The following is a 12,973-nucleotide window of genomic DNA, read 5'->3' on the forward strand; positions in this document are numbered from 1 at the left end:
ATGATCCGAATTCGTCATTCTATCGTACATCGTGTCTCATAACGCCGTACCACGGACTGTGGTACTCAATCATATTAAGGAACTGAACATAACCGCGTTCATTCGTAGTTCACCACACCTTTGATAGCCCAAATCTCTCCGTTGCCGACCGTGCCCACCACTTCGCTGACCTCGACCTCAAAACCCTTGCCCTTTACAACACGCTTCCCATCCTCCTCCTCCCACCACAGTTTTTCACCACCCAGTGTGTCGACTTTGCCATCCTCGCCCTGCTTCCACGGACTGATAGGCACGACGTGATTCTCAACGAACTTCCGCAGATTCTCTGCCGCCTTTTGCTCATTATGCGCCGCCTTGACCGTGCTTTCATCTCCCGGTCGGTCTTCCCACGGTTTCCGTGGGAGGTCTTGCATTGCACTGTTCAGCGGTGCCAGCAATGTAGTATTGGCCGAATCTGTCGTCGACAGTCGCGTGGTGACAGAAGCAATGTCCCGCGTCAGCTGCGCGAAGATGTTGATGGAGCGGGACAGTGGGAGGATGTCGGAAATAGTGAGGTCACTGCCTTCGGGTTTGGAGGTGTCAGAGGATGGCGCGCCAGCGCCGGGAGGCTGAACAAGACCAGGGTTCATGGGGGACTGCTGGTTGTGGACCAGTGATGGGGTGCTGGCGCTTGGGTTGAGGGACTGCGGGAGGTAGCGGGAGAGCGAGGTGTGAAAGTTGGACGGAATGAGGAACGCGGAGGTTATCGAGGCGGTTGCTAGCGAGATTACAAGTGCGTTGCGCATGATGATCGATAGATGATAGCAGAACAGAGTGATGTGACAGTGCAGACCATTCAAGTTGTCGTGGCAGTGAAAACCAGGCGACGTAGAGTAGTGACGTCTTTTGAAAAGACGGTCATTTGAATGTTGACAGCTGACGGCCTCGTCCTCTTCTATCATCATCATTGAATTGCTGGCATATCATTATGGAATAGTATTTGCGGTGCTATTATCAAACCCTTCTCAGCGACTCATCGATGCTCGATTTTTACCAATGGCGATACCGGCAACCATCTTCAGACATCCCTCCACGTCCCGCCTGTCGGTACGAGATGCTCAGCAAAAGCATCCTCACTCCTCGTCCAGTTGACAATCACCTCGCCATTGAGACTGGAGTGACTGACCTGGACCACCTTCTTACCAATCGGTCGGTCAATTGGCGTTCGGCCATCTACCGCCTCTTCGAAGTTGGTGTGTGTGAGAAAGATTTGGCGCACCTCTAGCTTCTTACCCTTTACTTCGACGAGATCACCGACGTCATATGAGTGTTTAGCGAACACCCATACGCACGAGTTGACAAGCTCGGCCACGGGTCCTGCAAAGGCGAACGACAACGCGATGACCCCAGTCCACAGCGAGGCAATGTTCTTGGCGACATCGGGGTTGAAGAAGACGGCTACATCTGTTAGCTTCAATATTCTCAGGAGCCAAAACACTCACTATAGATGAACATGATCAGTCCAAATACGAGGATACACAGAATCGCCTCCAATTTTCGCAGCAAAAGCGTGATGCCCCTCATGGCACCGGCACGCTTCTTCAGTTGTGCTGCGGCCAGTACCACGAGGTCTTCAAACTCTTGCCGAGTAACGACGTTATCACCGCTGCGATCGAGCTGGAGGAACAGATCCTGTCCGATATCCGGATCGCGACCAAGCTGAACTAAACGCTGGCAAATGTCGGCTCTGGTGATCTGTTTCCGAGTACTGGCAACGCTCGTCCACAGGATGGCAGCATAGCCGATGACTTCTTCTTCAGTTCCACAACCCTGGCGAATCTCGTTAAAGATGTCACTTTCGCGAGGGAGGAATATCTTCCGAAGAAATTTCAGGAACAGTGCCCTTTTGGCATGTCGTTTTCGTGGCCGAAGAAGTCCATTCAGCCGTTGCAAAGTTTCCAACTCATCCATGGCATGCTCACTGCGGGGTCCGATATACCCTTGCACGTACTGTATGCCAATGAGCTGAAGCACAACGCCTTGAGCCAGCAGGATAGCGAACGCAATCGTCAGAAACTCGAATGCTTCGCGCAGTCGAAAGACCCAGTTGTCGCTGTGCCCACCTTGCAACGAGACTGGCCAGATGATACAAGTTGCTTCGTGAATCACTCCCACCCAGGCGATCAAGGTAAGTCTGAACCACATGGTCTCTGCCAACGGTGCATACTTGACGGTGGCAGTCGAAGTGTGGCAGAGCCACGAAAAGAAGCGACCTAAGCACTCGGCAAGCCCAACGATGACCACAAATCCGGCCCATGCCACATCAAGCCAGATGGCAAGATTCTTGTAGGTGACACTAAGGTGGCCATCACCAACAAAGTCGTCCTTGTACTTGACATAAGCAAGTACCGTGAAAATGGCAAACGGTAGGCCTGTCAGAACGACAGCCAGTAATGTCTTGACAATGAGTGGAAGGCGACGACATGCGTCGAACAGTCTGTCGCCAGCCCGAGGCTTCTTACGTCGACTGCTCCTAATTCGCAACGAAGCGGTCGACATGCGCTTATCGTAGAATCCCGTCGAAGAACGCGTCCGGCATGAAAGCGGACGCTCAGCGATACGCGGCGGCACCATCTCAGCCTTACTGGTCACGTCCTTGTCGTCGGTTCGATGACTCTTCTCGTCCAAGGTAGGTGACTCGGAAGCGAAGTTCACGTTGAGCTCTGGTGTCGCCATCTGAGAGACTACGAAGTGGCTTTGACGGGCTCTTGCGCTCTTCGGCTCCTGCTCCAAGATATTTATGCTACTATGGAGGTCATCTTGCACGATATTCCTCTGGCACGGTAGGTCTGCATGGAACTCGTCTTGCCGGTTGAGCCATAATGACCCTCGCTTGCGACGCGATGCGGCACCACCGTCTGCAGCTGAACACCATTACAGGGAAATCAACTCATCACATTCGTATTATGCAGGGTATTGCCCAGAAGTTGTGCAACCAGGCGACACACAGCAAACGAGGCACCGTCTACGAACCAAAACAGGAGAAGTTTGCAGACAACACACGGGCTATCTGTTGCCGATAGGTATCGAGCAGGGATCAGAAAAGTAGAGCTGAACCAGACCGCAAGCAATTCCTCGTCCTTCTGGTCTTCCAGTGTTGATCATGCTGGACCACGGCTGCAGGGAAGGGCGTTCAGCTACTGTTCAGAACGCCTCAAGAAGGAAAGACAGCAAAGCAAGAGGACTAGATTGTCCTCGAGCAACCCAGAAGAGTCGTTTCGGGTTGAGTTCCTTTTCCAGCGCATAGGACTGCTGTCCGCAGCCGTCGGCACATGTGGTGCTCTACCTACTTTGGGTCTGGAGCTCGGAAGACCTCGCCCATATGATGCACGGCTAAGCATGAGTCGCCGCATGCTTGTCCAGCTTTGAATCGGGATTGTGGACTTTTTGAGCGACGGTGTGGACTATGATTGGTTTGGCGCCCAGCTGGCTCGTATTGCGACCCGTCCAGCCGCACCGAGGCTTCGACCGCATCAAAGGCTGGCTGAAGCAGCCTACCACACCACAGGTATGCAGCCTTATGCTTTCCTATCATCTTGAGGGAAAAAAGTGTTCTTTCTGGCAACGAATTGGGTATCAACTTTTGGACTTCGATATCGCTTGCTGCAGCCGACGCTACCTAGACGGTCCACGATGAGCAGCATATCTATACCCCAAACGCTTCAGCCTCTATATGGGCTTTGCGTGGCCGGCTGTTCTCTGGACTGCTACTTCAATTTTCGGAACCATCCGTGCGACGATATAGACAAGCCACTGCCCGCTACAGTTGACCTTCAGCAATGCTTCGTTCGTCGTTGTCTTTATACTGAACGAATCCAATCTGCCGGTTTCTCACCATCCCACAATGGGTCAAGCACCTACTGTCACGACGTCTTCGCGCCCGACTCTTAGTGATGGGGCCAGCAGCAATCAAAGTCAGCAACCAGAAGTGGTGGCTTGGAAACCGAGCTATGTAAGGAAAGTACCTCTTCTCGGTCTCGCCTGTCTCGCAGGCGTTGTCCTCTGCTCCGCAGCAGCCGTCGCAGTTCTGGTTGCGTCCAATCACATGTCATCAACCAAATGGCATCAGAATATTGCACCTAATGTCTGCTTGTCCCTGATCAACTCTGTGAGCAACATCCTCTTGGCTCTCGCCATTAGCTACGGTGTGGCCATCGCTTGGTGGAGAAAGGTAAGAACCCTCGTTCTCCGGCCAGAAATGCCTCGTTAACACTGTCCAGGCAATGCACGGCGCGACCGTTGCCGAGTTGCATGAATCATGGAAGGCCACGAGCAGTTTCCGTGGAGTTATTGGTATCGTCGGAAGCTTCAACGCTGTGGCGCTGGCAGCGCTAGCAGCAAAGGTAGCCATTGCCGACGGCGTCCTCTTCCAGCGTGCCACCTGCACCTACGTCCACCACGACCCACCTACTGCTATCAGTAGCATGGGCATCGCTTCAACGGAATGGCCCTCAACTGGCTACGTCGTGTCCAATGCATCATACGGCGGCCAAGCATCATGTGGCTGCTTCATGATTGGCGATCAGTACTCGCCCGTGGTAAACACCTGGGAGACATCCAACGGGTTCTTCCGTGGATACAATGACTGGTTTCGCAGTGAAGGCAACCCAACTCAGCACTGCGACGGCACCTGCTGGACACACATCGAAGCCATTGGCTTTGAAATCGACTGCGAAGAAGACGTTCTGCATCGCGACATTGCCGCAGCCCCAATCGCGGCCTGGGAAGCTGTGCACAATGGAACGAACAATAGTGCCAACCTCAACGCCTCAGCCTGGACCGACGTGCAAATCTTCAACAGTTCCTTCAGTCTGACCTACAACGACCCGACCACAAACTACACGTACTTAAATCTCGACCTGTTGCGCTTCGTCTCCGATAACCCCTACAACCCTTCATCACGTACCTGCGCCGGCAACGTCTACACCACATCGTGCAAGCTGCGCCCCGCACTGATCACCTACCCCGTCGAAGTAATGAACTACTCCAACCCGCACATCATCAACGGCGTATCGCTGAACACCCAACCAGCCGACTTCATGGACCCATGGCAAGTAGCAAACGACGCATCAGACGCAGACGCACAGTTCAAAATCACCGGCATTCCGCCCCAGCCATACAGCCGCACAACCAAGCAAGCGCAAGGCGTGACAGTAAACCGCTATCTCGATGTGCACGACACGCACTCGGTCGGCAGCACCAGCGCCTTGGGCGGCCTCGCCAGCGCCATCAACCACTTCCTCAGCTCGACCGCGACCATCACGTACCACGGCGAGGCGGGCGCCGACAGCGTCTGGAGCCTCAAACAGGTCGGCACGCTGAGCCAGCGCATGATGTTCGGCCCGCCCAACATGGGCAGCTGCGACTGCAGCTTCTTGCCACAGGCGCTCGACACCATCGTCGAGAGCGTCAACCAGCTCACGTTTCTGACCGCCATCGGCATGATTCAGCAAGACGACTTTGAGGGCCAGACCGTCAGCCCGGGGTTTGCGGCCAGTACATGGGAGGTGGAGCGCAATGCGACGGTGGCGTTCCGCGAGCTGAGCCCGGCGGTGCAGATCAGCGATGTGGTCTACTACATGACCAACTTCGAGTACATGGTGGCCGGCGTGATCACGACGCTCGTGGCCGTCATGCTCGTGATCCCCTCGTACTGGCGGTACGGGCAGCTGGGGCGCGACGTCACGCTGGGTCCCATCGAGGTGGCGAGCGCGTTTCAGGCGCCGTTGCTGACGCGGGGAAGACGGTATCGCAAGAAAGATACGGGTGACGTGGAGGATCTCATCAAGGAGGTCGGCGATCGGAAGGTCATGTACGGCTTTGTGGATGAGCATGTGCCGAGTGCGGATGGGGGTGGTGCGGTGGTAGGCGATAGCGATAGTGATGGCGGCGCCGGCACAGGCACAGGGGGGACGGCGCCGAGACCCGCGGCCGTGCAGCGTACCAGTGTCTACATGGGACCGCCGGAGAGGGTCAGGCCTGCGAGTGGCGTGTACTCGCCGCCGACGAGTCCGGGTGTGGGGAGTCCGAGGGTGGTGAGCACGAGGGCGATTGTGGAGGGGGATGAGAAGGTGTGATGGAGGGGGTAGATGGGGGTGAGGATTGATTGATTACGAATGGATGGTATAATGACTGATACGACATGGTATGAACGCGAGCGAGCGAGCAAGCAAGCGAGTGTAAATGTAGGGAACAGCATTTTCTTTGGAAAGACGACCGGACAATCCAGGCAGAGAGGCTGATTCATGCGCGCGCAGGTGTCCGAATTTGTAGGTAAAGAAGCGGGAGCAACAGCTTAGTGATTTCGTGTAGGACAATCAGACACAGCCCATGTTCTTTTCTTCGAAACCTTTTCTATCAAGCAATGAAACATGAAAACGCAAACCGATTCTCGGGCTAGGTTTCATTTCTCTCCCTTCTTTCCACACGGGTCAAAGACGACAGCGTAGGGCGTTGTTTCCACACGTTAGGTAGGCCACATACTCCTATGATCCCTTAGCAGGACGCTTGCGCAAAAAGGGCTACGGAGACACCATTCCCCAACTGCGGCTCGCAAAAAGAAAAAGCTCCAACTCCTCTGCGAAGAAGTCAACGAGCATGACCTAGCCGCTGTTAGCGGTCCCGCCAGCGCGGGTCCTCAAACCACTCCTCGCAGGCCCGGGCGAGCTGCACGGACGGCATGTCCAGAAGACGATGCACCAGGTCGGCAAAGTAGACGATGAGCGGGCACGCGACACCGGCGCCGAGCAGCCACTGTAGAGTGAAGCCCAGCTGGGTGGTGCGGCCGCCCACCGGCTGAGTAATGGACTGCCAGAACGGCAGCAGGCCGTAGGCGACGGCGTGCAGGATGGGGCCGTGGACGAGATACATGGCGTAGGAGATCTTGCCGGCGTAGCGCGCAAAGCGGTTGGTGTAGATGACGCGGATGTTGGGCGAATGGACCGCCGTGTGGAGCAGGAGCAGGGCGCCGATGGTCCAGAACCAGTACGAGCGGAACTCGGAGTGGTACCAGAATGGGATGGTCCACTGGCAGAGCCAGACGTAGCCAGGGGTGGCTTCGGCGCCGCGCATGGGCGCTGACATGAGGTAGAGCCCTGTGGCGAACAGAACGAGCTGCCAGAGGCGGAAGGAGCGGGATTTAGGGTGGAAGTGTCGGGCGATGGACTCCAGTACGGAGACGGAGTTGGTGGGAGCCCAAGCCAAGGCGGTGTCGCTGCGTGCTTCGTAGTGGGTGAGATATGCGAGGTCCAGCTCTGCCAGGATCATGCCGGCAAAGAAGAGTAGGACGTGGTCCTGGGCGGTGGATGCGCAGTAAAAGAGGATGCAGAGTCCGATGAGGATTCTTATCCAGGCTTTGAGTCGGCAAGTGCCTGCCTGCATCAGGTAGAGAAGCATAGACGCTCGGAACTCGATGCCGATGGTCCAAAGATGCTGATTGAGCGTTGGAGCGTATGTTGACCAACTCCACATGTTGGTTAGGCCTCTGAAATCTCCCCATAGGTCATGAAGCATGTCGATAAAGGCTGGCTTGGGAAGAACGACGTTCTCGGGCGCCGCGACTAGACCTTGCGAAAGGGCCTCCTGGGCGGGTATGTAGATCCCGGCCTGCGCGATGATGGCGACCACAACGAGAATCGCGCATGAAGGGATGAACAGTCTCATGCCACGGCGAAAGATGGACGAGGTCAAGGTCTTTTGTATCTCGGGCGATTGAGAGCGCATTTGCCTCAGTGGCTTGATGGAGAGCACGTATCCGGATAGAACGAAGAAGGTAAAGACTTGTGCTGAGCCGGACCAGAGCACCTTGACAAAGGGGAACTCTGGTAGGTAGACATCTGTTGGCTGCGCTAGCCAGCCATACAGAAAATTACGGTCTGAGTAAATCTGGGAGTAGTGTTGATTGAGCACACACAGACAGGCTAGGCCGCGTAGACCGTCGAGAGCGGCGAGACTGTTGGTGGGACGTTTGGCAGAGGCATTGGCGGCGCGGAGGAAGCTAGGCTTCAAGACATTTGGACTAACGTTCTTCAACGCGTCTAGTACAATGCTGATGAGACGAACATGAGCAGGCTGGGTTGGGGTCAGTCCGATCTTTTCGTCATCTTCTAATAGCAGGTGGTCCGATGGACTGTAGTCCTCGAGAAGGGGCTCGCGTAGTTCAATGGCGGAAGGCTGGGAGCTGGGTGCAGCCATTGAAGGGCGTTTTTCTGGTCGCGCTGATTAAAGAGTGATGAGTACAAAACGTGGGCCACGACTGCGTCTGGGGGAGTGCGTCGGGCATCGCGGAGAAAACAGCGACGCGTCTTTCCCAACCCTGCGTGCTTGCTGCCAGCGCGAGGACATTGACCATGTATACACCATTCCAGCTATGCTTACATGACTTAGACGAGAGCTCGGGAGCGCGTTCCGCCAATGACCAATGAACATGGCACTGACTTTCACCGCGTTGTTGCGGTGGCTTGTGAGCACTGACAGTGGCGATTCCATGTGTGCTCAGCTCGAGTGGCATAGCAGGACGGGTGAGACAGTCTGGCACAGTTGTAAGCTGCATCAAAGAGCTTGCCGATCTGTAGACATTGCTCTCCCGACTGAGTGTGGAAACCGTTGTCTGAGCCAGGTGGTAAAAACACGGTTGGACTGGATCTGATCTGCAATGATGTTCTGGTGTGCCAGGGGTTCATTGCAACCGTGAGAAGGTCACGGCCCTCTAAGTTTCTGCTAGCGGGATGAAGATCCGTCAATTCTTTGTGTCATGGTGCGACACACGTGCAAAGACGGTGCCTGCGAAGGGATGAAGACAGCATTTATAATTATCATGCATATCCAGCTTTGAGTCTGGTCTTCGTTGACTTACGTGGTTGCATCGTGCGCATACAACACGATCAATTACCGGCATTTCTGAGACAAGGTAGATTGGACGGTGGGTAGACTGGTTGTGGCAAGGCAGCTTGCGTCAGTGCGCCACCTGTCCTCGGAAGGTTAGAGGGCAACACAGTTTTGATGTGTCTGCTCCGTATCTGTTGTTCGAAAAATGGGACTGCCTTTGGTGGAATCAAATTAGTCGTTACAAGCGACAGCTAAGCATTCGCCGAGAGGTCGGGGAGCACTGATGGCAATGAGCTTTGGCCCCCGTGAGGAGGGTCCTCTGAAGCAAGGGAGCAAGAACAGACATAGTGGACAGAGTTAGGCTTGCGCGTAGAATACTGAATAGGCAAGTCAAATACGAAAGGGGCTGCGGCAGGGCCCACCGGTCCTCCTGCTACAACGACGGCTGGAGAGTAGAGGTGAGGTACGAGTGGTTGCCTCGCGAGGCTGCCGCCTTTGATCCTGGACCCGTTGGAGAAAGCACGCGCACGTCGTCAGAATTTTCCTTGTGTCGGAAGCGTGCTAGGGAAAAACTAATTCCTACTAATGCTCGTCGTTTCCATGCCACAAAAGTCGAGTTGGAGGACTGCTGCACCAGAGAACTCTAATAGGCGTCTTTTGGTCTCGATGGTGCGATCTCGGGGTGGTGGTGCTCGCTTGGCCGCAGGATCGCCCAGGGTGGAAGCGGCATGGCATCTTGGCCGACGGCAGCCGTAGTCCGCAGTCAGTACTCTGTAATCGCCAGAACTGCCGTGAGCATGGCATCATTCAGCTTTGAGCTTGGGAATTGGGAATTGGGAATTCGCAGATGACTCGCATTGACAATGTGCACGATCCAGGCGCGGCGGTTGGTCAGAGCCATGGTCTCATGGATGGACAGCCCGCCGGAACAGGTCTAGCGGGGAAGCCCGGGGCAGGGCCTAGGCGAAGACAACGCCACGGCGAATCACGCCTGCCTTTTCCATCATGTGGGCTCGGGTTGAGCAAATGGCAAATCACCCGCTCGAGCTGTGCCACCAAGGCTGTCGTTGCCCGTTGCCCGTTGCCGTTGTCCGCTCACAGCACCCCATACTTCCATCTTCACCTTCATATCTCTTCCCTTGCCCATGCACGTCAAGTCAGTGACCCGTCGGCCTCTCGGTTGCTCCCGTTGACATGTTCACCCGGCGCAAGCAAAACGTCATCTTCAGCTGCATGTTCGCCTTCTTCTTTATCATCTTTTTCCGTCTTGCACTGCCCGCAGACGATGTCGCCGACAAAGATGCCACGCCATTGCAAGAGAGATTCCCGCTAGTATGGAAGCACGTCCATATGGCTGCTGCTCATGGAGGAGCATGGCACATACCTTCCGACTGGCTCCCTCCCAACAGTCCTCCGCCCAGCAACATCACCCATGCCGCTCAGATAGCTGCCGATGTTGCCAGCTCGGAGTCTCAGCGATACCTCAGTCATAGTTCCATCCCTCGCATCGTCCATCAGGTGTGGAAGAGCACCAACATCCACCATTTTCCGAACGCAGCACTACCCGCCGTGGAATCCTGGTTGGAATATGCCACCGATCCCACCCTACCAAGCATGGCATACTTCATGTGGGACGACGAGGGGATGCTGGATCTCATCGCCGAAGCCAACCCTGACTTCCTGCCCCATTTCGAGGCTCTGCCCAGACCAGTGGAGAAGGCCGATGTTTTCCGTGTCTTTGTCTGCAACTCGGTTGGCGGCGTCTACGGTGACATCGACACCACCCCGCTCAGGCCGCCGACGGCATGGATCCAGCCTCGAGACATCGCGCCCTGGGTCGATCCTGAGACCGACACCATATTTGTCTCCGACGACCCGGTTGCTCTAGTTCTCGGCATTGAAGCCGACACTGATGAGCATGCAGACACATTTTGGCGCATGGGCTATACTTATCCCGTCCAACTTACGCAGTGGGCACTCGCCGGTTCTCGCGATCAGCCCGTCCTCAACCGCTTCTTAGAGAATTTCCGCCACGCGATGGAAGAGGCCATGAAGGCCCCTACCGATCTTGCAAATGCACCCACATCGGGTTCACAGTTGCGCAAGCTGGACCCTCTGGAGCTGACCGGCCCTTCTGCCATTACCAAAGCCACCAAGGACTATTTGGCAGGTGTCGCCAACCTTCGATGGCAAGCCCTATCCGGATTGCAGGATGGCGGGCATAGCAAACTGGTCCAGGATACGCTGATCTTGCCCATCACCGGGTTCAGCCCTGGTCGAGGCAAATACGGCAACATGGGGTCCAAGCCATATTCAGATCCGGACGCAAGACTTCGACATGATGCCCAAGGGTCCTGGAGGAAGTTCGACGTTGTTGTTGAAATTGGAAAGGCATGTCGAACCGTCTTCGGCGGCTGTCGCTATTGGTCTAAAACTCCGGGCTGAGGTCAACTGTCAAAATGCTCCAATGACGGGGCATATCACATCAACCAAAATCGACCATCAAAGCAGCTTGCAGCGCTGACAAGAATCGCGTCAGACTAATACCACAGTATGGCTGTGCCATCAGGTCCACGCGCCGAGAAAGGGACATCTGGTCTAGTCGGGGCCAGGCATGTCCGTGGTCAAGAAGCGCAAGGGGTCAAGTCTGCCTAGGGTTGGGCACCAGGCAATAGTCATTAGGGGGTGCCGATGAGAGCATCAGCGCCAAGATTTAGGTTACCAGTGTTTATCATCCGTCGGAGATCCAGAGAGCACTGCGATGGGTGTATGGAAGGAAATTGATAGAGATGTAAGGGAAAATGCGAGAAGTCGAAGTCGACAATGTTGGTTCCGCGCAGTCCCGGCGCTCCCGGTTGGCATGCGACCTTCAGCCTTGGCATCAGCATCAGCCTTGTTCGCGTTATCAACCACAAGACGACAGTCTGGTGCCTTCGCTTTTGACGTGATTCTCAAAGTATCTCATGGAGCTCTGATTCTGGCTTGCCAATGCTCGCAAATGTGAGTGGACAGAGCACGCGAACGACGTCGAAATGTGCAGGCCGGCCACCTCAATATTGGACAAGCACTTACGGAACGCGTCTCGTGCTTCAGCAGTGCGACTTGGCAAATGGCTTATTCCCTTTGATACGAGACGGTTTTCTAACGTCCTCCCGCTATAACAACGCGCTCTACTACTCGAGAACCGGGGAGGGCTGATTGAGCAGGTACATCTTTTCTCATCTGCATCGTGCCAGCGTGAGCATCAGATTACGTCTCCAGCACAAGAGAATACATGCGCGCCGACGTCCCTTCTCGCAGACTTGTGGCTAGGCCTCTCCATAAACATCATATGCTCAGCTTTGTTGAAGGTCTCCGGGTTGATCAAATGCTGTCCAGACGACTGCCCCGCATTGCTGAACCAGAGCCCTGTGAACCAATCACACGCGCGCCTCGGTTCACCCCCGGCTGTCGCATGTTCTTAACTTTTGTACCCTGACTTCCGCAGTGACATCAGTATCGCCGTCTTCGTTGCAGCGCCGTCCCCGATGCTACCTTGACACGAACAGCACAATCCGAACAGTCCAGAATTGAAAGGAACGGATTGTGCAAATTTGTCTCCTAACCACCGAGCGTCCATTCCCAAGCAACACCTCGGCTGAACCATTGTACACCCGTTGTAAACCGATCTACCCATTCACCATGTCTCAAGACTATGTCTTTGAAGGCTGGGCAGGCCTGGACAAGAACGCCGTCGGCAACATGAAATGGCAAACCTTTGCACCCAAGCCCTGGGAGGAGACTGACGTCGACATCCAAATCACCCACTGCGGCATCTGTGGCTCCGACCTGCACACCCTGTCGAGCGGCTGGGTACTGCATCCTTTCCACCACATCATAAGAGCCACGAACTGACCCCGGACCCAGGGCCCTACCACCTACCCTTGCGTTGTCGGACATGAAATTGTCGGCAAGGCCGTACGTGTAGGAAGCAAGGTCACGCACATCAAAGTCGGCGACCGCGTCGGCGTCGGCGCCCAATCCGACTCCTGCCTCAACCGCACCAACAAATGCGCCGACTGCTCTGCCGGCCACGAGGTAAACATATCTTCACCATTCCCTCCCCCCC

General features: G+C 55.4%; 6 protein-coding genes across 6 annotated transcripts in view; 3 read left to right on the plus strand and 3 right to left on the minus strand.

Annotated features, from left to right (window-relative positions):
- Positions 1 to 98: 98 nt before the first annotated feature.
- Positions 99 to 785, minus strand: HMPREF1541_10482 (uncharacterized protein; the record flags this gene model as incomplete). Its single annotated transcript, XM_008715153.1, has 1 exon — positions 99 to 785. The coding sequence occupies one exon, from the start codon at positions 783 to 785 to the stop codon at positions 99 to 101; it is 687 nt and encodes a 228-aa protein (XP_008713375.1).
- A 272-nt stretch (positions 786 to 1,057) lies between these two features.
- HMPREF1541_10483 (uncharacterized protein) lies at positions 1,058 to 2,715 on the minus strand (the record flags this gene model as incomplete). Its single annotated transcript, XM_008715154.1, has 2 exons — positions 1,058 to 1,437; positions 1,482 to 2,715. 2 exons carry the CDS (start codon positions 2,713 to 2,715, stop codon positions 1,058 to 1,060), a joined length of 1,614 nt encoding a protein of 537 aa, XP_008713376.1.
- A 1,168-nt stretch (positions 2,716 to 3,883) lies between these two features.
- HMPREF1541_10484 (uncharacterized protein) lies at positions 3,884 to 6,116 on the plus strand (the record flags this gene model as incomplete). Its single annotated transcript, XM_008715155.1, has 2 exons — positions 3,884 to 4,210; positions 4,260 to 6,116. 2 exons carry the CDS (start codon positions 3,884 to 3,886, stop codon positions 6,114 to 6,116), a joined length of 2,184 nt encoding a protein of 727 aa, XP_008713377.1.
- Positions 6,117 to 6,651: 535 nt separating this feature from the next.
- Positions 6,652 to 8,232, minus strand: HMPREF1541_10485 (uncharacterized protein; the record flags this gene model as incomplete). The annotated part of the gene is made up of 1 exon (XM_008715156.1): positions 6,652 to 8,232. One exon carries the CDS (start codon positions 8,230 to 8,232, stop codon positions 6,652 to 6,654), a length of 1,581 nt encoding a protein of 526 aa, XP_008713378.1.
- A 1,827-nt stretch (positions 8,233 to 10,059) lies between these two features.
- On the plus strand, positions 10,060 to 11,310 carry HMPREF1541_10486 (uncharacterized protein; the record flags this gene model as incomplete). The annotated part of the gene is made up of 1 exon (XM_008715157.1): positions 10,060 to 11,310. The coding sequence occupies one exon, from the start codon at positions 10,060 to 10,062 to the stop codon at positions 11,308 to 11,310; it is 1,251 nt and encodes a 416-aa protein (XP_008713379.1).
- A 1,236-nt stretch (positions 11,311 to 12,546) lies between these two features.
- The window catches only part of HMPREF1541_10487 (uncharacterized protein), a gene marked incomplete at both ends in the record, with an annotated part of 1,323 nt that continues 896 nt past the window's right edge, over positions 12,547 to 12,973 (plus strand). Inside the window, 2 exons of the mRNA XM_008715158.1 lie at positions 12,547 to 12,717; positions 12,772 to 12,942. Coding sequence (XP_008713380.1) covers positions 12,547 to 12,717; positions 12,772 to 12,942 — 342 coding nt within the window. The remainder of the gene's footprint in view (positions 12,718 to 12,771; positions 12,943 to 12,973) is intronic.

This window comes from Cyphellophora europaea, assembly GCF_000365145.1.
Source record: "Cyphellophora europaea CBS 101466 unplaced genomic scaffold supercont1.13, whole genome shotgun sequence".
NCBI classification, from domain to species: domain Eukaryota; kingdom Fungi; phylum Ascomycota; class Eurotiomycetes; order Chaetothyriales; family Cyphellophoraceae; genus Cyphellophora; species Cyphellophora europaea.